The sequence below is a fragment of the Trichoplusia ni genome, chromosome 7 (genome assembly GCF_003590095.1).
Source record: "Trichoplusia ni isolate ovarian cell line Hi5 chromosome 7, tn1, whole genome shotgun sequence".
In the NCBI taxonomy this organism is placed as follows: Eukaryota; Metazoa; Arthropoda; class Insecta; order Lepidoptera; family Noctuidae; genus Trichoplusia; species Trichoplusia ni.
Window position 1 is genome coordinate 3462164 of NC_039484.1, and position 24296 is coordinate 3486459.

At 34.3% G+C, this 24296-nt stretch overlaps 1 protein-coding gene across 13 annotated transcripts; it reads right to left on the reverse strand.

The window, feature by feature from the left end:
- Nucleotides 1–3664: 3664 nt before the first annotated feature.
- Nucleotides 3665–20684, reverse strand: LOC113496054. Of its 13 annotated transcripts, none has more exons than XM_026875132.1 (6): nt 20574–20684; nt 15056–15332; nt 8979–9035; nt 7490–7604; nt 5849–6031; nt 3665–4970 (listed from the first exon to the last, which is right to left on the reverse strand). In XM_026875132.1, exons 2-6 carry the CDS (start codon nt 15269–15271, stop codon nt 4597–4599), a joined length of 945 nt encoding a protein of 314 aa, XP_026730933.1. In that variant the 5' UTR covers nt 15272–15332; nt 20574–20684; the 3' UTR covers nt 3665–4596. The 13 variants fall into 13 exon arrangements, with proteins under 13 accessions (XP_026730933.1, XP_026730930.1, XP_026730929.1 ...); XM_026875129.1 differs by having other exon boundaries at nt 15056–15408; XM_026875128.1 differs by having other exon boundaries at nt 20534–20684.
- Between the last annotated feature and the right edge of the window lie 3612 nt (nt 20685–24296).

Genomic DNA, 24296 nt, shown 5'->3' on the forward strand with positions numbered 1-24296 from the left:
ACTCATCCAGCTCTTGACCGCAATAGCGTAACTTAACCTCAGGCACGTAGACAAGGGCCCACTCAAACTATGTAACTTACTGATTAGTTAAAGTAGATTATCTAAACTTGAGGCAAACTATTATTTAAAGAGGTACTTATATTTGAGTTTAGGCTGTTTTTACGTGATATAAGTTGTTGCCCGCGGGTCCGCCCGCTACAAATGTCAATATAAAATGGGGATAAAAACTATCCTATGTGTGAATCCTGGTTTTAAACTATCTGTGTACCAAGGTTCGTCTACAAGTTCTTTTTTTTTCTTTAAGATCAACAAACATCCATACATATAAACTTTTACATATAATCTATTTTTCATGGAGTTACTGAAAAGAAGTAATTTATATGTAATTAGTCTTCTAATTCGATTTCGTGTTAATTTTGGCGATGTCGGTAAAACTATTCCGCTTATCAAATTATATCCTAATCTCAGGAGTGGTTTGTACCTAAAAGGGACTGAGGAGATTGTAGTTGAATTATTTTTGTTAATACATTAATCTATATACTAATATATAAAGCTGAAGAGTTTGTTTGTTTGAACGCGCTAATCTCAGGAACTACTAGTTCAAATTAAAAAAATATTTTTGTGTTGAATAGACCATTCATCGAGGAAGGCTTTAGGCTATAAACCATCACGCTGCGACTAATAGGAGCACAACAATGGAAAATGTGGACAAGTATAAATCATAACTTATAATATCTTCTAACCACGCGGACGAAGTCGCGGGCAACAGCTAGTTGTTTATAAAACTAGTTGTTAAGCGCAACGTTATCCAGGTGATTAATTATGAAGATATAAAGTTAGGACTTTTTTAATTGGTCTATAGTTTCAGCGTGCACGCATCATTTCAAGGTTCTTGTAACATTATTGGATTATTGTTCTGCTCCTATTAAGCAAAGTGTGATGGTAAATATCCTCATCATCGGCCTAGCCTTTTCCCAACTATGTTGGGGTCGGCTACCAGTCCAACCGGTTTCAGCTGAGTACCTGTGTTTTACAAGGAGCGACTGCCTATCTGACCTCCTCAACCCAGTTACCTGGGCAACACGACACCCCTTGGTTAGACTGGCTGTCAGACTTTTTCAAGCTTCTGACTACCTGTAACGACTGTCAAAGATTTAGGAATAACAGCCGGGACCCACAATTTAACGTGCCTTCCGAAACACGGAGGAACTCGCTATGACAAAGATGGTGACCCATCTACGGACCAACCGCGTCAAGCATAGCTTAACCTGTGATCGAATTACTTATGCGGTTATAGCACAGCCACGAGCTCCGTAAAGGTAAATATCCTATTCATCATAATTATCCCCTTCTCAATAAATAGGCCATCCAATTGTATAATATTTTTTCAAATCGGAGAAAGTCGAAATGAAAATCAGCTGTCGCTCCACATCATCTACGAGAGTTTGTATTGCTTAACCGGCGACGTGTAACCTTACAACATGACTGCCAGTCACGTGAGCATTACCTAAGTTATACCTCATAGCTTGTAAGACTTGATTCCTCTCCAATCCGTGACGTAATATCTCACATGAGTGAATGTTTTGATGTAGATATGTGAATAATATAATAATAATTATAGTATTGTCCTGTGCCCAAAAGTTATAAGCAGAACCACATTACTAAGGCTCCGCTGTCTTTTCATCCATCTGTATTTTATAATGTACTAGCTTTTCGACCGCGGCTTCGCCCGCGTCGATTTCGATTATATTGCGTTCTCAAAAGTCTTCAATAGTCCGGAATAAAAACTATCCTATGTTCTTTCTCAAGGTCAACTCTATGTCTGTACCAAATTTTATTAAAATCAGTTCAGTGGCTTAGACGTGAAAGCGTAACAGACAGACAGACAGAGATACAGTACAGACAGAGTTACTTTAGCATTTAGAATATTAGTAGGGATGTACTTTAGCCTTAACTTGCTGAAAACGAAACGAAAACTGACGAAAAGTAATCACAAAAATGTGTACGCAAATGTATCACAACCTTGAGTACAGTTTATAATGATACCATCACGGTTTACCAACATTATATAAATTGAACATTCTAAACTTTTTGCAGCCGTACTTTTTGTTTGTGATGTGCTCAAAATGTTGCTATTGTGTTTATATGTTTGGTGGTGAGCAAAAAAACAATGGCTGTTCTTAAGTTGACAATAAAAAAGCTATTAGTTCCAGTAAAGATACTTATGTAGCATATCCAGCAAACTGTGTTACTGTCTGATCTTTTTTAACTCATCTGTTATAGATAAAATTCTCGTGTCGCTACACTTGTTGTTTGTAAACTCGTCCTAAATTTCTTGACTGATTCTTATGAAATTTTGCATACTTACATATTCTTGGGTAGATCTGACATCTATTTTTCATCTGTTTAACGGCTATTTTTTTATTCGTATACATTGTTTTTTCTTCACCATGGCAAAACAAGGTTTTTTGGGTCAATAAGTTTCTATATGTATACAATTATGTTTTGAAAAATCCTACTAAAAAATAATTGAATTTCCTTTTTAAAAAGAAAATGCTATAAATCAAGTATCTAGTCTAGATATGACGCTAAAAGCATTAAGGCAAAGTAACTTCTCATGTTCTGATCAGTGTTAAAGGAAAACATTATTTATTTATCATTCACTCACATCAATCATTCCGGAGATATTATCTCTTCCCTATTTTTATCTGTCGTTAATATGATGATATAATTATGTTATCTGGAAATCCAGGAATTTTCTGTCAGACCTGCAGAGCCTTTTCCTAAGCTATGGTCTAAAGTTAGTATGTTAAGAACCAATACTGGACAATGTGAATATCTTCCGTAAGAAAAAATACATTTTATTTAATTTGTCCCACGCTTATTTCTCATGAATAATAAAAATTCAGCTTTTTCAAAGAATTTTGTGATCGATTTACAGAATTCTTCGTTTCTGAACTGTTTATTAGGCTGGTGTTTGACAGACAAAGCGGTAACTGATCTACGTAAACCAATGTTCCGTTTGATGAACTGAAATAAATGGTCACCATTGATTTTAAATACGATAGGGTCTATCACCACATTTGGAAGCAATTGTGGAAGACGCTATTAATAGGTGGTGCACCCGGCGTGGTAATATGCCAGTTCTTCTTAAATAATTTTCGCCTGCCTGCCCATATCTTCTGCCATCTCACTTAACGTGCGTACCGGCTGATGCTATAATTTCACCGTGTATACTTATTAGACCTAACTCCATTTGTAGAACATGTTTACTTGTGTGATTGACTAGGTTTCTTGTCGCCGAGATCTGTCCTAGGAACATATTTATCTAGACTAGATCTTTTAGGATATTCAAAGGAAATACTTGTTTTCTGATTTAGAAATGGGGTGTTTCAAAAATACATGTCGCAGTTATTTTAGGATTTGCTTATTTTTGCTGGTTATGAAGTTTTTGCCTTGTGCCTAGTGCAATGCTATGTTCCAGTTTACGAATGCGCATTCTTCTTAATAGTCCCAAATGAACTTTGAATACATAGACAGAAATATGAACATCATTTAAAGAAAGGTATCTTTGTTTTGGAATAGTCACAGTTGTAAATATTCCTTTTGATCACAGTACACAAATATTCACAAAATAAATAGTTTTATAAATAATACAAACGAAAGAGTTTTAATAGTACTTTATTGACCCTGGCACAGCACAGCACGACCACATCAAATAAATACACAACCCTCCATAAAAATAAGTTATTTTAATTACACTAACGTATTTCATAAATTACTGTAAATATATTTTTCTCGACTAGCAATATTAGTCCTTTTTTCGTTCAAAGTTTCTTGACAATGTCTCCTTGTTTTTTCTTTTTCCTTTATCTTTCCTCACGATATAAAACATTTCCTTACTATTTACAAAGATATGGTCTTTCTTTGTTTGTAAAATAATTTCCAAATATTTTGTAACAGTTTCTGTTTTTATCTATCAATGATGTTAAATACTACCTATTGCATTTGAAACTTACAAAACCCTACCTTTGATAAATTTGCCGGTATCAGATTATCATATATTTCCTCTAATTATTAAATTATCATTAGGTATATAAATAAGTACTTGCGACTCTGAATGTATAGATATGTTCCTATTTTACAAAAGTTTATATCTTTGGTTAGTTTACACTTAAGGCACATGAATTATTGTATTATTCATTTAAAAGTATTGACGGTTAACCTTAAAATGACTAGACCTCGACTGTTTGACATTACAATAGAAAACAATAATTATAAAACTATACGTAAATTAATAAAGATAGTTAAATTAAAATGCTTATTAAATAAGAAATAGTTCTCCACGGTGTCATTAATGTTATAATTTACAAGTTGCACGCACAGAGTGGAAATAATTTGTGCGTATAATATGTCGTAAAGGATGTAAATCTACGTCTATCTAAGTTTTTTCACATAAATTACGTATAACTCGCATGTAAGTTACTTAAAACGTATAACAAATAATTCCTAACAAAAAGTAAAACTAAAACAAAAATGACACGTATCATAACATACTCTTAAAATTATTTAACAAAGAAACGAGAAAAAGTTATTTCAAAAGTCAGTGTATTGCGGTGCGACACTAACGCCATCTAGTACGACGGGTCGGTAGTAGTCCTTCATTTCTCCCCAACCGCGCGGCGCTACATTGAAATTGGGGCCAGAAACAAGCGGCAAACGGGGGCTTTTAGGTGAAGCGTATACATCATTAAGCTTTGTAGGTGCAAGAGGAACGGGCAAGTCGTGGTTTTGCACAGAGATAGTCGGGGGAGATACTGGGAAAGGCTCCATTTTCGGCAGGTTGTTGGTGTGTTTGAGAGCTGATTTCGGGTAAGTTTTCTGGTTGCGTAAACTAGATGGCGGGCGGTACGGCGTGTCGTGGTTCGCTACGGGCGTCGGCGTGGAGCAGGCGTTCGATGTGTTTCGTCCTGGAAGCATAGGAAACAAGAGCATAAATACATGCGGCGCGTACATAGTATATCCTCCTACTTACTACTGCTATTATATCTCCTTTCCGTATTATTTTATAGAAAGGAATACTATCAAGCGTGTCAAGGGACTAATAAGTAGACCATCATCAACTTAAGCTGGGCATAGGACGCTCACGTATGCACTACATCTTTAAATCTTGCACCAATCTTATCCACCATCGATCAACGCAATTGTTAGATCCTTTGCTGGATTTAATCAAAACCAGTTATTAAAACAGAACTCTCGTTAAAACGAGCTAGAATCGAACAAAGCCCATCTATTCCGTGACGCCAATGCTTACACAACCAACTTTATATGTAATCTCGGTGTATTTTGCAGCCGTTTTCTATAAATAACGTGTTACAGAGCAGCGAGGGTCGCCAGTCTGGCTGTGGACCAATCTATGTGCCGGCTGTTCAAACATGTTCACTCCAAATAACTAATCTTGAGTATTTGGATAAGCAGTGATGGTTATTTTACGACATACTCATATGTGCATCTTGACCTGATCAGAAAATGCTTTCGTATTTTAAAAGACAGCTGAGATTACAGTTCTCAATGTTGATCAATTTTGTATAGTGCTTTTATATCTGGTAAATCGGTTCAAACAAATCGTTCAAAGCTAAAATAACCTAAGCCTACAAATCAGTTTCCTTCTTTTTACTCAACTTTTTCCACAGTGTTTTGTAAAGTTCGGCCAACGACAGGGATTGACGTCGAGGTAAATCCTCTACACGAGCTAATGAAGGATGGTATCCAAGGTAAATTTGAGGTCCAAAAAGAAGTACCTCAATAATAATGACCTAGGGTGTTTCTACAGTTCTCGTCTACATACCTCGTCCCTCATGCACCCACTTGACGGACCTCTTCTTCCTGTTGACGTACATGCTCTGTCCGCGGCTCATGTGGTTGCTGGAGTCGCTCAGGGACTTGGAGATGGCGCGCGCGAGGTCCATCTGCTCCTTGACGGTGGGGTGCACGCCCGGCACGTAGAATGCTGACGATGCGAATGTTTTCTCTGGAAATTCAGACATTTTTGGGGTTATATTTGGTCTGTTATACTTCAAAAATTTGAAACAGACCGCTATATAACTTATTTTGCTAGTTTTACAATCGTTAAGTTCCATACATCCAAGTACAACTGACTCCAAGAAGTAGCTGCTGTTTATTTATTTATTATTTCTGATTGTACATATATTCAAGCTATTATCCACGTAGGTACGTATTTATTCAGAATAAGGTTTTTTTTCTGCATAAAACTAACTTACTTCCTTGAATATCATTTAAAATCTAATATAATATTGAGCACAGGTTCTGAGAAAGGCTATATATATGTATAAAAAGAGTATCAAACTACTCCTCTTTCAATTATTTTTAGCAAAAATTTGGAGAATTAAATTTTGAAATGTCTGATGTTAAAATCCGTTCTGCCTGATCTATATTAACTAAAAGAAACAAGCAGCTCTAGTTCCACAGGCGTACTGTGAATCAATCATGACCGCTCCGTAAACAGCTGTCTATCCTAAACATGTCTTACTTTATTGCGATTTCTGGGAAGCCAAACTTTCCAGTATGCTTCAGAGTTGTTTTAAATCTATATGAGAGAGGGAAAATGGGCCAGATTTTCTTGCCTTGTCGGAAACCATGAAAAGAGAGAGTTTATTATATCAACACCTATCCCCAGCATAATTTTACATAAGACATTCTTACATCTGCCAGTATTTACAGCAACCAGATTTTTTTTTATAGTATCTATAGCTGGACCCGTATTCGGTGTGCTGATATTTCTTAAAACTTTTGTTAATTAATCAAAGCTTTGTCCAGTATTATTCTTTGGTTTTTTACTTCTCATATTTACACTACTCTAGCTAAAACATGTCAATTCACAACTAATGACCATTACCTATTGATATCATCGTAATTTTTAGTGTTTAGTACATTACTAGGTACCAGCTGCAATTAACTATGACAGCACCCAGTCATCCATGCGCATGGCGGAAGTAAAAGCGAGCTGTCGGCGCGCGCATAATTAATGATGAACTTTGCATCGATTAATTAGTACTGCATGTGTCATGCTAACCTTTTCGTGATTGGGTTGTGTTCCAGCGAAGTGTTTGCATGAAAATTTGGTAGCATTGTATATACATATATAGACTAGTAATATAATAATTATAGATGTGAAGCTTTGGATAAAGCGATGGATATTATAATGAATCCTTGGGCCTGACTAGTGGGGAACAGGGTCCAAATGAATCAATTGCCATTAAATTCATCGGCCATTGTAAATACCGGAATTGGGACCCTGGGGTTTACCGTTTCAGTTGTGGAAACTGAAAAACTCACCGTGGTGGAGCGAGGTTTTGCTTTCAAAACGACAGCCCAGTTAGCCCAGCTTAGTATAGAACAATATGACCAACTTCATTCCTGTCTGCTAGTCTATAAATGTCTATAAATATCTAGAAAAACAACAACTAACCAAACTTGCGATCCTTCTTAATGATATGCTCCTCAGCATCAGGCGCCGGCGTGAAGATCTTGTTGAGGTCCACCTCCTTGTCAGTGGAGATCATCGGCTTGTTCTCCAGGTCCTCCTACAAGCACCAGGTTTTAGTTAATACGATGGTATTAATGTACGAGGATAAGATAATGATGAAGGGATGCACAATGGATAGATCGGAAAAGAAGATGTAGGTTACATTTTTAATGGAATATACAAGGAAGAGTATACTTTTATGTATACTATAGTTACTAACAATATACTTTAACTGTTGTCAAAGCTTCTGAGAATCTGATTATTAGTGTTTTTTTATTGCTGGTTTCTATGAAAGTTTTTACTAATTTCTGATGATCTATTCAGTTTTAAACTATTTTTTTAATGTAACCCACTGCTAAGCAAAAGTCCTTTTGACGCTAGGCTGTTCTGTCCTGAACCACTCCACATTATTCTTTAACGATAATTCAATGCCAAGTGGAACTACCATCTGCTACAAGGTTTGTAATTTTCGGGAGGCTCATAGAACTCTACTTAAAGATTTTTGCAATAAAGTGACTCTTGGCTAAATGTATTCCTCATTTTAATTTGCCGACAATTAAGTCAAAGTATGGCAAGAGGTAAAACAGAATGATTGTAACAGGAAACAGAACAGAGTGTGCAATATTAACACGGTTTAATGATATACACCATTCTATACACTAGAAACACAGGACATTTACAACACAATGTCTGAAAGAAAAAAATTATCATGAAACCATGATTATGAATTTCCTTTTTTTTTAACTACTCCCGAACTAATTAATTGAATGCTTGATTTAATTTTACGAAAGGGAGTTCCGTTTACGAATATTTAAGTCACATGCAATGAGACCCAGACGAAACAACATTCGTGAATCATAACGCTTGTTCTACGCGGGGTTCGAACCCGTGAATTGGCTATACGAGCAGTTATTAAGAAAGCAATATTTTAGTCCGATAAAAAAACAATTGTCAATTTTGTACAGTAAGTAAGCCCATTTTTTTCCGTGTATTTACTTGAAATGAGTATAGAATATCCCAATGTATACAAATCGAAATTAACAATACGCCTTCACCTTCAACAAAACACGCTGTTAATTGATTTAATTAAAAAAAAACAGAATTCTTATAAATTAATCGATACTGGTTAAAATATAATCAAAAACTATTTAATGAACCACAAATAAAAGTAAGTTAGTAAATCATACAAATAAAAATAAGCGAAGCAATATACAGACCGTAGGAACAAGACAAACAAACAAAACTTACTAAAATATAATATTAATAAAAAAATGTGTTTCTATATTATTTTAATGTGTGGACACTATGTTGGTAGATACTATATTGTCCTAATGACCTTTTTACATATTTTTTCTATGAATATGAACCATATTTACATCGGTTTGAGAGACTAGTGTGACTATAATTTTTGTATATTTGCGGACAGTCTTACTCGGAGACTTGGTGGTGGCTCCAATATCTCAGGGTCACGGGAGAAGTCTCCATCATTCTGTAGTTAGCATAGATATGTCTATTAATTGTAATTTGTATGATTTCCTTGAAGTTTTGTTTTTTACTGAGAAGTAGGTAACTAGTAGTGTTGTAAGAAAAGCGTTTATTATCACTTGCATTTGAATTTTTGATTATTACTATTGTTACCATAAACCAACTAAAAAAATTATAGATTTTTCTTTGTTTTCAGCGGATACATTCGTATACAATACGCTCTTGTGTAAGTAATTCAATTAGATAAGTTTTTTTTTATAATGAATAAAATTAAATCTTGAAGCATTATTTAATTATTATTTTTTGTACGGGTAATAATTTTGTCGTAAATATTGATGACGTGACGTAGAAATACCGGCTAAGCATTTGTTGAACGTAGAAAACTTGCCAAAGACTGCCGTTAATGTGCCAAATTCGATTTTCTTAAAAATAAGATTAACTTAACTTAGGATAATTTAAATTGAGATTTTATACAGGACTAGCTGTTGCCAGCGACTTCGTCGCCGTGGGTAGAAGATATAAGTTATGATTTAGGTATACCTGCCCGGTTTTTTTCACACTTTCCATTATATCTTAGCTCCTATTAGTCGCAGCGTGATGGTTTATAGCCTAAAGCCTTCCTCGATAAATGGTCTATTCAACACAAAAAAAAAACAATTTGGACCAGTAGTTCCTGAGATTAGCGCGTTCAAACAAACAAACTCTTCAGCTTTATATATTAGTATAGATATATATAGATTTTGTCCCGATGCTAAGATGACAGTGAGTCTTAATCGTTTATTTTACACAGTTCGTTGATTGCATAATTTATTTCAAGAGGACTTTTAATCATGATTGTTCAAAACTAGACAAAAGCTCAACTAAAATTACAGATATTCATGGGTCAATCCATAAACATTCCTTAAAAATGTTATCACCGTTTCTAAAAATATTCAATAATTAACCCAAGATTCCCTGAAACGCTTATACATCAATTTTTCTTTTGTGCTAACTTTTAACGTAGTTTAAACACTTTAAACCTTGTACCATTGTTTTAAGGTATAAAATTGATTGCTTATGCATAGTTTTACATCAATTTTTCTTTTGTACTAACTTTTAATGTAATGTAAACCTTGCACCATTGTTTTAAGGTATAAAATCGATTGCTAATACCTAGTGACGTACAGTAGTCGGTAAGTGTAGTTGGCACGGCGCCCAGTTAGTGTTGGCAAATAGAACAGCTATGAAAATTTATAATAGACTGGGTTTTTCGAAGTATCGAGGCTACTTCACTATAGTGGCTAGTTAGAATATTAGTTTATTGATTGGTTGTAAGTTTATAGCCGGAACCAAGTGCTTCAGCTAGTCTAGTTATAGGTTAACAGTTATGATCCTGAATTCTGCGTAACGTGTGTAAACGCTGTATAGCTAAATGGACAGCTTGGCAATTTTCAATATATTTGTTTTGGGTACAAAATGTTTGATTGAAAGTTAAACAAATTTCTATCATTTGAAAAAGTTAACAATTTTTTTTGTATTGGGAAGTCCCCTTATTCAATTCGAGTTGTATAGATTTAAAAGTATTTACTTGGTCTGCGCACTATAGCTATAGAATTTCTAAATATTCCTCAAATTGATTTTCATGAAACAATTTTCCCGTGCGCGTCAATGTCGCCGTAATTTTAATACAAGGTCTTCATATAATAAATCATTACAATTTCTTCAGATACTACACAGACATATTTTTATTAAATGAACTAGTTTTTTTGTTTTAATCATGTCCGTTTCCTGGCATTGAAAAATATATAAAATAGTTTTAAATTCGTCAAATAGAAAATATATTTAACATCCCGAAAAATATTAATAAAATGTCGCTATAAAAAAGTTTAGAATACATTGTTTTAATGAAGCGTCGGACTTTAAAAGCTGGTCAATATAAAACTTCTATTTAAATATTTTCTGTTAATCTGCCTTCTCTTGTAAAAATCATAATTATCTATAAAAATAACTGTCCGTCTGTCCGTTAATCAAAGACAAGCACACGTTCGTCATAAATACTGCCAAGACAATGAAATGTCATGCATTTATAATTCTATAACAATTATAATTATTTGGCAACACTCCTTGTTAAGGCCAAGTCATATATCATCGGAATATACGAGTTGATTGATCCTAGACCTTAATTAAAATTAAAAATACACTGCACGCTTGATATAAGCTATGTTTAGGTCTCGCAATTTTACTCGCTGTAACACAATATTTTTTTTGGAAGTTAAATTAAAAGTATTGTATTAAACTTCCACTGGTATTTTCATAGATTAATAAGCTAACAGAAACAAACTTGTACGGTAGAAATTGACGAAAATACAAAATCCTTTGAAGTGAAAATTAACAAAATTAAGGCATTAAAAAAAACCGTTTTATGTCGCAATAAAACTGATCAATTAACTGTGGTTTAAGATTATTAGTTACTACTAACTCTCACTAAAAGTGTCGCGGTGATGTGCAAATGGGTTCTAAATAACGCAGAGGCCAAGACCAGAGGCGCGGAGTGACGCGGGGTCGATGCCCGGTTGAACACATTTGGATCAGGGCTATTAGCAACCGTTCCTATATATTATAGCCTTTTTCAAATTCAATTATTGAAGCTAAAAATAGTAAGAAAACTTATGAAGTGCATGAGAGTGGTATAGGCAACATGCCAACATTTAATGTGCGAGTTCGATCTCTGCGCGGAAGTTTTGTCTCATATATAGCTTTTTAGAACTATGGTAGAGTTCTTAGAATTTCTTGTCTCAACGACAGACAGACAGACTAAACATCCAGCTGAATATATTACATGGAACACTACCCATCTAACCGCAGTATCCTTAAATCAGTTGAACCCTGTAATCTTAGTTTCTACTGTGGGTGAATTTTCCCTCCAGTAAGTATTATAATTTATAATTAATGGATTTCAAAAATCTAGGAACCCACGTTTTTAAATGTCACGCCATTAAATTTTTAATTTTTTTATAGTTGTAATATGCATTCTCGTCGGATTTGAAGCTACTCTGCAAATTTCAGCCTGCTAGCTTATCGGGAAGTGCCTCAAAATTGAAGTACAAAAATCCAATTGGAACGACAAACAAACTAACAAGAAAAGTGAGTGTACAAACGTGGGAAAAGAAAAACTTCATTTAACTATATGTATAATAAATATTAGCTCTGTGCAAACGCAGGTCAACCAGCATAACAATACTTGGCCCTACTGAAGGTCAATATTTGCAGACTGATAGGAATTTTGGCGTTCATTGATGTATTATTTTTATAATTGTTATTATTAGACATCAATGAATGGGTATTTTAATGACTTATTTATAAGGTCTAAGGCCATCTCTTCTTATTAAAAATGAAAGTTCAGCCTGGCTATAGTTCCTTAATTACTGTCATTTTAAAACTGAGAATTTTTGTAACCTAGTAATGTATTTACCATCTAATAAGATTATAAAGTATAGTGCATTTAACACCACGATAACTGATGACTCTTGAAACTAATCGGGTGAGTCACACCGAACAACACTACTACACCTATTTTTTTCTATTTTCCATAAGAAATGATTTTAGTACTTTCTTTTTAAAATAACATATCAATCAAATTTGTTATGTTCTAAGCTTTTTCTTGTGACCTATTACTTGAAAAAATATATTTCAACAACTTTGAGACACACATCAAAACTAAATGACAAAACAACTCATTCGGATTATAGAAATTTGCAAGCTGAAATTTCCACAATGAAATTACGAAATTTACAGAAATCACACTTCTCGGAAATAACTCCTACCTCTCCATTCTCCTGTTCCTGATCGATTTGCTCATTTTCGGCATATTCGTTACTGAAATCCATGATAACCACACACTCACTATACTTTCAACTAGATACGACTCAATAGCCAGCCTCCTGATCACCCACTGCGCTAATTCTTAATCAATTTGATAAAAACTGTAGGAACTTGAGCGTATTGCCAGCCAGTTGCCAGAGGCCGGCTTTATATATAGCCGCAAACATCGGGAAACTAAAATATAGGTTAATCTGTTTGTCTGTCCGTCTACAAGCAGTCTTAAGCTTTTACTGTTGAGAAATTCTCGCCTTTGTTTTTTTTTTTATAATTGCTCTTTCTTGCAGTTTCGAAATTGATGGCTATTTTGAAATGAGAGAAGGTTTTCAAAATATTATATTACATCATTATATCATAAGAAAAGGAAGGGAAAAGGAGCTCGTTTCTGAAGTATTCGAAAATAATTTACTATTTATCTATTGAAAGCAAGTGGAAAACTTGCCATTTAAACAATTTCCTTTCCGATTTACATTCATTTTGCTATGATAAGTATTTTTTACAACTAGTAGCGTGTTGTTTGATAATACAAACTGTTTATAAATATCATATTATTAGGGATGTTTGCTGTATTGTAACATGAACTAGAATTTCGAGCTATAGACAAACAACAACTTACACATGTTCGGAATATACTTATTTAATCTGATCTGATATTAATTCTTGTGATCTATGTGATATTTGCTTCCTCATTTTAAACTTCATTGCGGCTGAAATATTTGTCGGTTATTGAACCTCATTAACATTCAGGGCAATACCCGTTTTCTTTTAAAACAAAATGTCGGACACTAACGTCAAAGAGTTAAAGAAAAACTAGTGTTTAAAAATATTTTCAAGTTTCTGCGAGAGTTTTAAACCGTTATTTTTTCGTAACCCTATTATATTTTCATATTATTGTATTTTTATTCATGAATATAAAATCGCATTTCTACACCGTTATTTTTTGTCTAAATAGTCTGATTAGTTGTAACTCATTTAAAAAGTGTGTTTGCTTTTCGTTCAATCCTTACAAAAAAGTTTTTTTTTGTAATTTTAAAGTTAGTGGCGTCAGTATTCTAACTACGAAAACAAAAAATATATAAAAATAGATAAATTTGATAATAAATCTATTTGAAATAATAACAAAATTGTTGATATATTCTATAGTAAATAAAAGAGTAATACTTTTATAGTTTTTAAATTACCAAATAGACGATAATAACCTTCGTATCGACTGCAAAAATATAATAAAAAAACACGGTTGTTACAACTATAGCTCTGGATACTACTACTTCTAGTAATGGACTTCGGAGTCACGGTAGTCCTCATTTATATAGTCAACATCTGAACCCAGGATACAACATGCTATTGGTCTGTGACGTGTACAAGAGACCACGCGGTCCTTTAAAGCTATTCATTTTTCAGCTCTAAAGAAATAACTTTATAGTAAGTACTAGATATCTAAAGTACTCATTCTATGTACTAATAGAATATTTCCACAATATATTGTATAAATTTAGGATATTTGTATGGTATTGTAGATGTATTAACGCTTCTGTTCGTTACTTTCGACTACTAGGTACTATAGCTCGACAGCGGGTGAAGCGATTTGGCTAATTTTGTATTCTTTGGAGAGTTCGAATACAAAAACCGCGGAACATAGCCCGTAACATATGTATTACCTAACTAGTCTACAATACCTTACAGTAGTATAAAATGAGCATCATACATGTTTTAGTAAATCATAATCAAAATCCATTTATTCAAAATAGGCTACAATGTAGCACTTATTGAATGTCAAATTTACACAGACAGCTCCCCGTATCGCCCACCCTTCACCGCTTCCTAAGTGCTCTAGCTGTGAAGGAGAAACGGCGCAAAAAACTCCACAACATAGCACATCATTTATTTTAATTACTTTTAAGACCTAGAACCTCAATCTAAAGTCGATAAAAAGTAGTTTCAAACTCTACTAAATAATTATATTAATATTTGAAGGTCTCATTTACATTTCAAGGTACCAATAAATTTAATTGATAGCTCTATTTATTCAATTTGAAATGTTTACTAAAACATGTAGAACAGCAATAAATAAATACTTAAAACATTACTGGAACGGTGTCCCATCCACTATGCGTGTGTTAGAAGCGGGAACACAGAATTGGACTGAATTCGACTCACCCAACTTACAGGGAACAACTTATAACTGAGGTTCGTGAGGAACTCCTTCTTCTGAGGGTCGAACATGTCTGAGGGCTTGAAGCCCCTCTTCGTGATGAGGGTGCTGTTGACGCTGGACGAGCTCTTCGTGTCGTCGAAGCTGTCCTTGTGGATGATCCTGTCGTTAAGCTTGTGAATACTCGACATTTTATTTGAGGAAAACTGACTTTCGCTAATTGTCATCATTTTTACTGGTTTTCTTTCACTTCACTGTCACTTAATCGTGTTATTCTTCGTCTTTCTCCTTCTAGAAGATGTCAAGATAGCTGGTTATGTCTAGTGTTCGTATCGCGCGGCTGTCTGTAGCAGCGTGTCCGTGCAGACTGAACAGTGGGGCCGAAAAGGAAATGAGGAAAATGCGTCACGAGAAAATACGAGTCAGGTTGTTGTGTAGACTATTTCGGAAGTATTTGGTATTGTTTTTGCTTGGTTTCTTATTCAAAACTTTTATCGATTTAATGAAATGAAATTATTTATTCTGCAAATAGGATATTTTTTATCACTTTTACATGTCTTTTTTGAGAACGATGGAGCCGACATTTCCTAGCTGACTACCCTAAGAAGAAATGTCGAAACAAACTCAGGGGTCGCAGTCTCTTTTAAAGTCCAGACAATTTTCAAATTCGGGTGTATAAACTAATGCAGAGTATTTCAATAAATTGATAATATACCTGCATAAGGTTTATACTTACAAAAAAAATGTATAAAAAAGATTTAAAAAATATACATATATTTTTTAACAAAATATTGAGTGTTTTTTTGGATATTTGCCGAAATATTTATATGTCGGTGATATGGGTTAAGAAATTAATTACAAAACTGTCAGATCTGCAACGTCTATAAGATAAATAAGCGTGATATTATTACGATACGCTTGTTGCTGCGTAATGTGCAATGTTTATATATTTTTATATATCATGGGAAAATGAGCTGTTTGATGTACGTCGCAAATAATGAATCATCTACCTTTCGGCATAAGAAAACCCAGAAACTAAGTCTGATGATGAATGTAACGCATGATGTTACTAATCCAGAAATTGTGCGATTTGCATTGCCAATAAATTTTCTGACATTAAGCATAACGATTTGACTATTTTACGGGATTATTTAACCCTGTTAAATAGTCCAAGTTTCTTGTTGTTCGATTGATTTAAAGTTGCTATATTGATTTGTTATTTTTTTAGTGATATTGAGATTGAAGCGAGACAAAGCCACCTAATAGTGCTGTTCTCAAAAACACACAATAAAAAGCTGATATTTTTTTCATTTTTATTACATACGAAAGCCTAATATCCGTTGCAAGAGTTAAACATGAAGAAATTCTAGGTGTTGTAAATTTATTTACGCAGATGCTATCCCACATAGAAACAAGACGAGCACTATAAAAAAATCAAGGTTTTAAACAGAAAATACATCCGATTCATCATTCCGTCGATGCAGAAACATTTCAACGAGTTATAAACACATAACCCACACTTTTCCAAGCAATAGTCGACTATATCAGCATTTCTTATTCCCAAGCCATAAGGTACGAATTGCTTTGACAAAATGCTGCTGACGTAGTGAACATGGTGCGTTACAGAAATAATTTGGGAATAAGTTTCTGTTGTCGGGCGCTTTGCTGAACTTTTTTTTCAGTATTTTTCTCGACAAAGTGCTTGTAATTGTTTTTCTGTTCATACATTCTCTGAATTTTTATTTGCGCCAGCTATTTGACAGTTTAGCGAGAAGTGTAATAAGGAATACAATTTTTTCCCTTCTCTTATAAAAGAGCATTTATTAGATTATATACCTATAAGAAAAAATATTCTGTTATTTTTTGCCAACATCAAAAAGCCTCAGTTTCTCTTTCTACAGCCTTTGGAAACCTGTGTCATATGTTCTTTAATGTACTAATGCTTGGCAAAACCTCTGCATTTCTCAAAAAGAATTTTCAGGATTTCCTTAACGGGAGGAATATATATATGAGTTGTTATTATTGACAAACAATGGAGACATTGCTTTAAAAAGCGGGGAAATGTGAGTAGACGACGTTTTAGGTGACAAACTGACGACAACTACGACTATAAACGAATTATAATCAATTCAGCAAATATAAATACCCGCCTGCATTAAAACAAGTACGTAATAGAAAATTACACTGAACTTTTTTATTTATTAAGTACGATAATGTTTATACATCTTTTTGAAATCCTTGTGTTCAGCCCCTTATAGCAGTTTTTGAAAAAAAAAGGTTTTTTTTGAATCGAATGGCCTAGTACAGCCTCCATGTTTGTATTTTCTACGTCACCAAAAAACTAGCTACCTCAATTATGTAAATGTACTATACCTATGTATTATGCACTTGTACCTACATACTAGGCAATGACACTTGAAAGACGTCCATTTCGTAAAGATTTAAACTGCTTTTGATACAAGCACGGTTAGTGGATCTCTTTCATCTAACAGTCCTCAATTATACGTAACCTATATCTTTACACGTCAGCGAAATATAATAACCTCATTTTTCACGATCGCATGGATGCAAACTTAATACAATTTTCAATGGGTCAATCTGTCTTACAACCTGTATATTATTCTTAAAAACAATCTAGCCGAGTTATCTAGTCTGAAAAACAGGCTACATTAAACATCTCGTGGATGTTCCTGACCTGAATCTGGTTCCAGTTTCATGAACCGTATAATTCAAATCTGTTGGCAAGTATCGTTAGTTTTAACCGTAGGAACGTTAAAGTAACTACTTTTTATGAAGATTATAAAACTAGTTATTAAAAGCCGACTATTACAAAATTATTTTAACAGTACGTTACTGTTTTTATAGAGAATGAGAATAATTGTTTTAAAGACAGAATAAAGATAGATGAATTATGTGATAGATGATATCGGAAAGAAATAGTAATAAATGCTTAAATAACAAGTTGAGAAAATAGCACATCTAATTAAACCTGATTATAAACAATTAAACAAAATCGAAACATTGGCAAACATTTAACTTGATAAATGCCTATCTAACAATGGTCTATAGATAGGTAAGTGAGAAAAAATATTTTTTAAGTTGATTTATTTCGTCCATAAAATTCAAATTACCATAAAATGAACATCAAATGCATACATGACACGAGGCCTAAATAAGGCCTCGTGTCATGTATGCATTATGGGGAATATTTTTACGACGTGACTATGCAGAATACTGGAGTTCTTTATTTACAGTTTCTCTTGTTGAATAACCAAACTGAACTCTTCTAAGAATCTACGATCTAGGTCACATTTAACTTATAGCAGAACACTTTAGCAAAACAACTGAATCTTTACAGTTAAAACATGAGTCGGTCTGATTCATCGCTAATTGGGATTTCGAAGATTTTAAACAGCGTGTACGATCAACACGTCCAAACCCAACGTGTCGCGGGTTCGATCCCCGCGTCGGACAAGCATTATAATATAGTGTGATCCACGAATGCTTTTTCGGAGTCTGGATGTCTTTGTGCATTTAACTTAAAAGTTCATGAAATACCCTCGACACAACCATAACCCTGACATGTTTTAAAAACCAAGCAAAAACAATCGTAGGTGGGTAGTTGAGAATCATACTCAACCATCTGCCGCCACAAAACTGCATGCGTTTTGTATAGGTCATTATTGGAGTTAAGAATTTAGCTGCCAAAGTAATCGACAATTTCATTTATTTAAAACATGAATTCAACTATCAAGTCTTAACATCTTTTTTGAAATCAATATCAATATACACGGTGATTTTTAGTCGTCTTACAAAAGCAGCCCAGTTCATGTATCCGACGTAAAATACCCCTAGGCGCGTTTTTTTTTAATCATCAACTAAGATAATAAGTACGAAGAAAATTAAACAAGAGAAATCCACCATTGTTACAAGGCTCGGGCCGCGCTCGCAACAGAGCTGTGTTTCTAAAAAACTACGAATTGCATCATAATATTGAATAAAAATTGCATTTTTTTTTCAAATCTCATAAATACCAATTTTTTTATCATGAACGTGTTCTAGTCATTGGATACATGAACTGGGCTGCTTTTGTAAGACGAATAAAAAATCACGGTGTATATATATATGGATACTGTTTGCAGTTTATTTTCAGTACTTATTTAAAAGAGAACTCGCTTCCATACATTTGAGCGAATTAAGACATCTTTCACCATTCAAAGAAATCTGATCACTCACACGTGTCTGATGTGTAAAAATTGAAAGTTCAATCAATCTTAGTTTCATTAATTAAAAGCGAAACTTCATAGGAACTCGTTTGGCAGCCAAACATTCAGAATGAGCGGTGGTTCTAGTAAGTCATTACTCTGAATGGCATGTCCGATGTGGCAATGAAAGAGGCAGGGTTGAGAGATCTGTGGTAAAGGAATCTTTAAATGCGATAGGGATGACTGGGGATGAAATATAAATTATTTGGCCTGTTATTTGGTTAAAAAACGGTGTAAGAAATATGTTTTGAACCCCTGACGAAAAAGGAGTGTTATATGGTTGACGACATCTGTTGGTCTGTCTGTCTGTGACATCACAGCTCTCGAACGGTTTGAGCGATTTCAATTTATTGTGTTTTGTATTGAAGATGAATTATGTCATGACATGTTTGATAAAAACGGTCATAATCGGTCACAATTTTTAGTGTCGGGTGTTTTTAATTTTATCTTGTTAACATTGTTACAAAATCATGACGTCAAAGTTATAATTTTGTAACATATTAAAAAAGTATTTTCTTTATAGTCTAACATTAAGTCGGGCATTAACAATTATTTTAGTAAGTCCGTTTCATGGGATTTCAGACTTATTTAATCAGAAAATTTGTTTTTGCATGGTTTTTTAGATTAAGATAAAAAAGGCACCAAAACATATAAATTAATTCATAAACAAACTACTGGTTGTAATAGTTTTTGTTCCATCATTGATTGGCATAAGAATCTTTTGTCTGTGCCTGTCCTGGCGTAACTTCACTAAATATAGAAGAAAGCCCACACTTTCTACACGTAACATTGTTTACGTATTTAATTGACGTCAATGATCTGCATCGACTTTGTATTGGAAAACACATTTAAAATTTTAAAATAAATGTTATTAAATGTTTTGAACGTTATTGTACGAAAATCTTGCGTTTCAATCAGTCGGTATTATTTCTTTTAAAGACATCAACCATTTCTGGTGTAAAATGCTAATTTATTAAAGTATCTCCTCTATCAATTAACGTAACAGCCGTTTGTTTACAGGAATCATTTTAATTAAACCTCTCAACAAAAAATCAACATTTAAATATCTAATGAACAAATAGGAAATGTTGTCTCCTTGTATTGCGAAGCTTATAAATAAATGCCTGTCAGTAATATGTGTCAGCCTGTCCGGAACAAAACCTACACGAAAACGACAAACAAAAACAATAAGGAAAAACCAAAATGGCGTCGCGCCACTCCACCCACGCTATCGGGAAATCGAAAATGCACTTAAAATTGCACTAACACTTTCAAACAATAATAAATCTTATTACTAATTAGTTAAAGACCGTATTTGTAAGTATTAGTAGCGCGATGTCTACCTCGCGCGATGATTTCTCACAAACTAAAATAAATTCTGAAACATCATTGCATAATACGCAGAAAAGCTCCAGTGTATGGCGGCCATGTTGGCAGGATTTTCACGGATAATCTCAAACCAATAGAACTAACAACCAACAATATTAGAGCACCCAGAATTGATATTTTCCTCGAATACCACAAAAACATAATAATGCCTATCTGTCCTAAAATGATAAAAATAGGAAAAGAATTATTATTAACGTTGTCTTAATAACTGACTGACGTTTCTGTTATCGGCCATGTAAATTCGATTTAACAAAGCAATCCCAGCCCAACTTTCCTTTAAAGGCATGGCTATAACGTTATAGAGGCAGATATTGACGTGTTACTGCCGACGTGACACTTTGCCTCACGTTCGCTATTGTTTATGGTAGAAACACTTTACTCTATGCATCTACTTCTTTTGTTTAAATTCTAAACTGAACTTGTTATCTGCACACGTGTTGCGCATGCGTCAGATTCGCCATTTTACGTTTTTATAAGGCATTGATATAGACATTCCCATTTATATTGAAACGCAAACCATTCGGGTCTAACCCAATTTTTGTTACAAATTAAATCCACACAGAACAAGAATGATTTTTAGTGTGCTTTTGATGTTGCTATCGACTATATCAATAAGATTCTCTGTCTCTCACTTTCTCTCCTACAGAACTGCAATAGATACAAAAACTATAATTTGTGGGGATAAGACAAGAATCAAGAGCAAAAAACTCGTGTGACAGAAGAAATGAAATGCACAGAGATGACTATAACATTCCCTAATAAGAAAGAGGATTTGAACTAGACGGTGTCATGTAGTTTCCTTTCTAAAACCATCTACCTTCCTTACCAACGGCTTTTCCCGAAAAGTCTTCACATCCAGTCAACTGAAGGTCGTCCCAGCCGAGGCAGGGAGCTGCCAGCATCTAATTTGGTCCGGCGGACGGCGCGCCGCAGTTTCGCCATCCAAACACACACACAACATTATTTACAATTCAAACATGAATCCAATTCATGCATCAACACTGAATCGGTTGTTTAATATTACAGGGATATCTGTCATGGTCGAAACAAAGGATTGTGTATGTGCTGTTATCACCAGCTTATAATTTCGCACTATTCCAATAGCACCTTCAATAAAGAAATGAATCTAGATTTTCCTTTGTTCCTGTACGCCTAGATGGTAAATGGAAATGTTCTACTCTTTGGTATTGCTTGAATAGCACTGAATATGAAGTGAAAGTAGAAGAAAATGTGTTGTTTCGAACACGTTTTACTGCTGTCTCTAAATTACTCTAGAGTCTAAATTTGCTTACTTGCATGCTATATCATTACTTACCTACGTTTTGGTTTATGCAATTTTTAAATACAGATCGCTTTATCTCTTCTCTCTATCTTCTCCTAGTAGGTCCTTACTTCTACCTTATTGCTGAGAATTCAAAAAATAAAATCATTTATAGATTCGTGGTCAAATAACAAAAAAATATTATCAGTAGATATCTAAGGTTATAACTGCCACTACTGCTCGCTATGAAACGGATGACCTTCGCAGTGTTTACGTCCGCCGTCGTATTCTACACTAACAGCTATTTCCAATCCCATTCCTTGACATGTGTTTACAAAGCAACACGATATAGGACAACCATGTTTTACTTGCATACTTCCAGATGTTTTTTTAATCCATATTTCTGTGTGAATTGAATGAAGGCTGCGAAGAATGAACAATAAGTAAATACATATACCTAGATTAAAAACGATTAGGCTCCGGATCGAAATAGCGAAACTGGCTGAAAATTGGGTACGTGTCTAGTTTAGGACCGTATCAATCGCTATTTAAGTTTAATTATTATAATTTATTGTTTCAGCGGCAACAAAAATACATCATCTGCAAACTCAGTCCTACCTATGAAAGTTTATAAAATACAGCTGTTAATAGAAAGACAGTCGAGTGTCAGTAATAAGGTATCGCATCACTATTTGCGTCGTTCACGATACCTCCAAAAAATCATCATGTGAGTAATACAAAACCGACTCTACTAGAACGAATGCCAGTCAAAAGCGTAATAAGTTCTAGGTTACCTACATTAGGTAGTTCTCAGTATTCTTACAACTGCTTTTCGCTGGAATTGTAACCACAATGACTGTAACGACTCTGTTTACCTACAGTTGACGTCCGGAGCAAGGTCACAACTGCGGACTATGCACCGAAAACATTCGGAAACACTAAAATGCTCGGTAGAGTCGGTAGGTTTCTTGAGAGAAATGCCTGCTGTTTCCCTTTAGAGATCTTATAATATTTCTTGTAGCAGTACTATCATCAGGGCTGGCTTGGCAGTCGCAATTGTATGATACGAAAGGTAATTTTATGATACGAAAGTTCTCTAAAACCGAAAATCCCTGGTTAGAAAATCAACATCTGAACCAGTCAAATAATTCATGGTAGGAACACACCTACCATGAATTATTTGACTGCGCAATACAGTTGTTACAAAATACACGATGTCTTCTACCATATCTGCCGAATTACTTCGTTTCACTGCTGCGCTCCACTATATCCGAATAGTGCTCTTATCAGTGAAAGGTAACCATTCGCTTCACAACTACAAGCTACTCCAAATCCTCAACTCCTCTGGGCTTAAATCTTATCAACCTGTCCTTATAAGGCTACTAAAACATTACTCACAAACCCCAGTAAACAGCTGAATAAGCTACAATAGAAAACAACGACAATGACTAATTAAGTGTATATAATTGGCGTTAGTCCTCGTTCCCGCTAAGAATAGGCCGTCTGTCTTACGTGGGTGGTGAAAGAAAGAGTTACATCAGGTTCCCGTATGCATCTGAGTGTTGTTTGTGTATTTTAGATATTTCTTATGATATTTACCACTGCGTATATATCTACTGATGAAAGACCTCTTTCCTCCTTATAGACAAGAAACCAACATGCTTTTATACTGGAGATGATTGCGGAGAATTTATTCTTTTTATAACCTCTAGTCTCCATTTCTTGCTGACATTGCATGTCACTTCCTGGTAAAGACGTAGCCTAAATCGTTCTGCTAATCTTCTAAATATATAAAATTCCCGTGTCACGTTGTTAGTTACCTCCGAAACGGCTCGAGCGATTTTTATGAAATTTTGTAAACATATTGGGTAGGTCTGAGAATAGAACAACATCTATTTTTCATACCCCTAAGTGTTAAGGGTTGTTCACACTAAAAAAATATATTTTATTTTTTGGATGTTTTTTTTTTTAATATGGCTTTAAAAATACATACAACTAGAAATAATTTATTAGGCAAAACAACGTTTGCTGGGTCAGCTAGTCATAGATATATTCCATGAACAAGGAACTAGAAACTTCCACCAAACGCCTCTGAAAGTAATTTTGTTCCAGCTCCTCAGCTTTCTCCCCAATGTTTTCCCTTATCCGGCTTCAAATGAATAAATAAAAAGACGGTGCTTGGGCCACTGGCATACTAGACTGGGTTCGAACCAGGAAATAAGTGTAAGTATGAAAATTCTCCACTTCAGATTTTTTTATGTTGAAGCCTTAATGATATTCGTAAAGGTATCTATAGTAGTCTATATCAAAATCGTATGTTTCGGTTTAACTGGAACACAA

Bases quoted from the DNA above. Each gene is read 5' to 3' on its own strand.
- LOC113496054 (XM_026875132.1), bottom strand. From the start codon at position 15,271: ATGATGACAATTAGCGAAAGTCAGTTTTCCTCAAATAAAATGTCGAGT. The intron at 9,036-15,055 runs GTAAGTTGGGTG...TGCTAACTACAG, and splicing joins TCAGTTATAAGTTGTTCCCT to AATGATGGAGACTTCTCCCG. The intron at 4,971-5,848 runs GTATGTAGACGA...CTATGCTTCCAG, and splicing joins GTGGGTGCATGAGGGACGAG to GACGAAACACATCGAACGCC.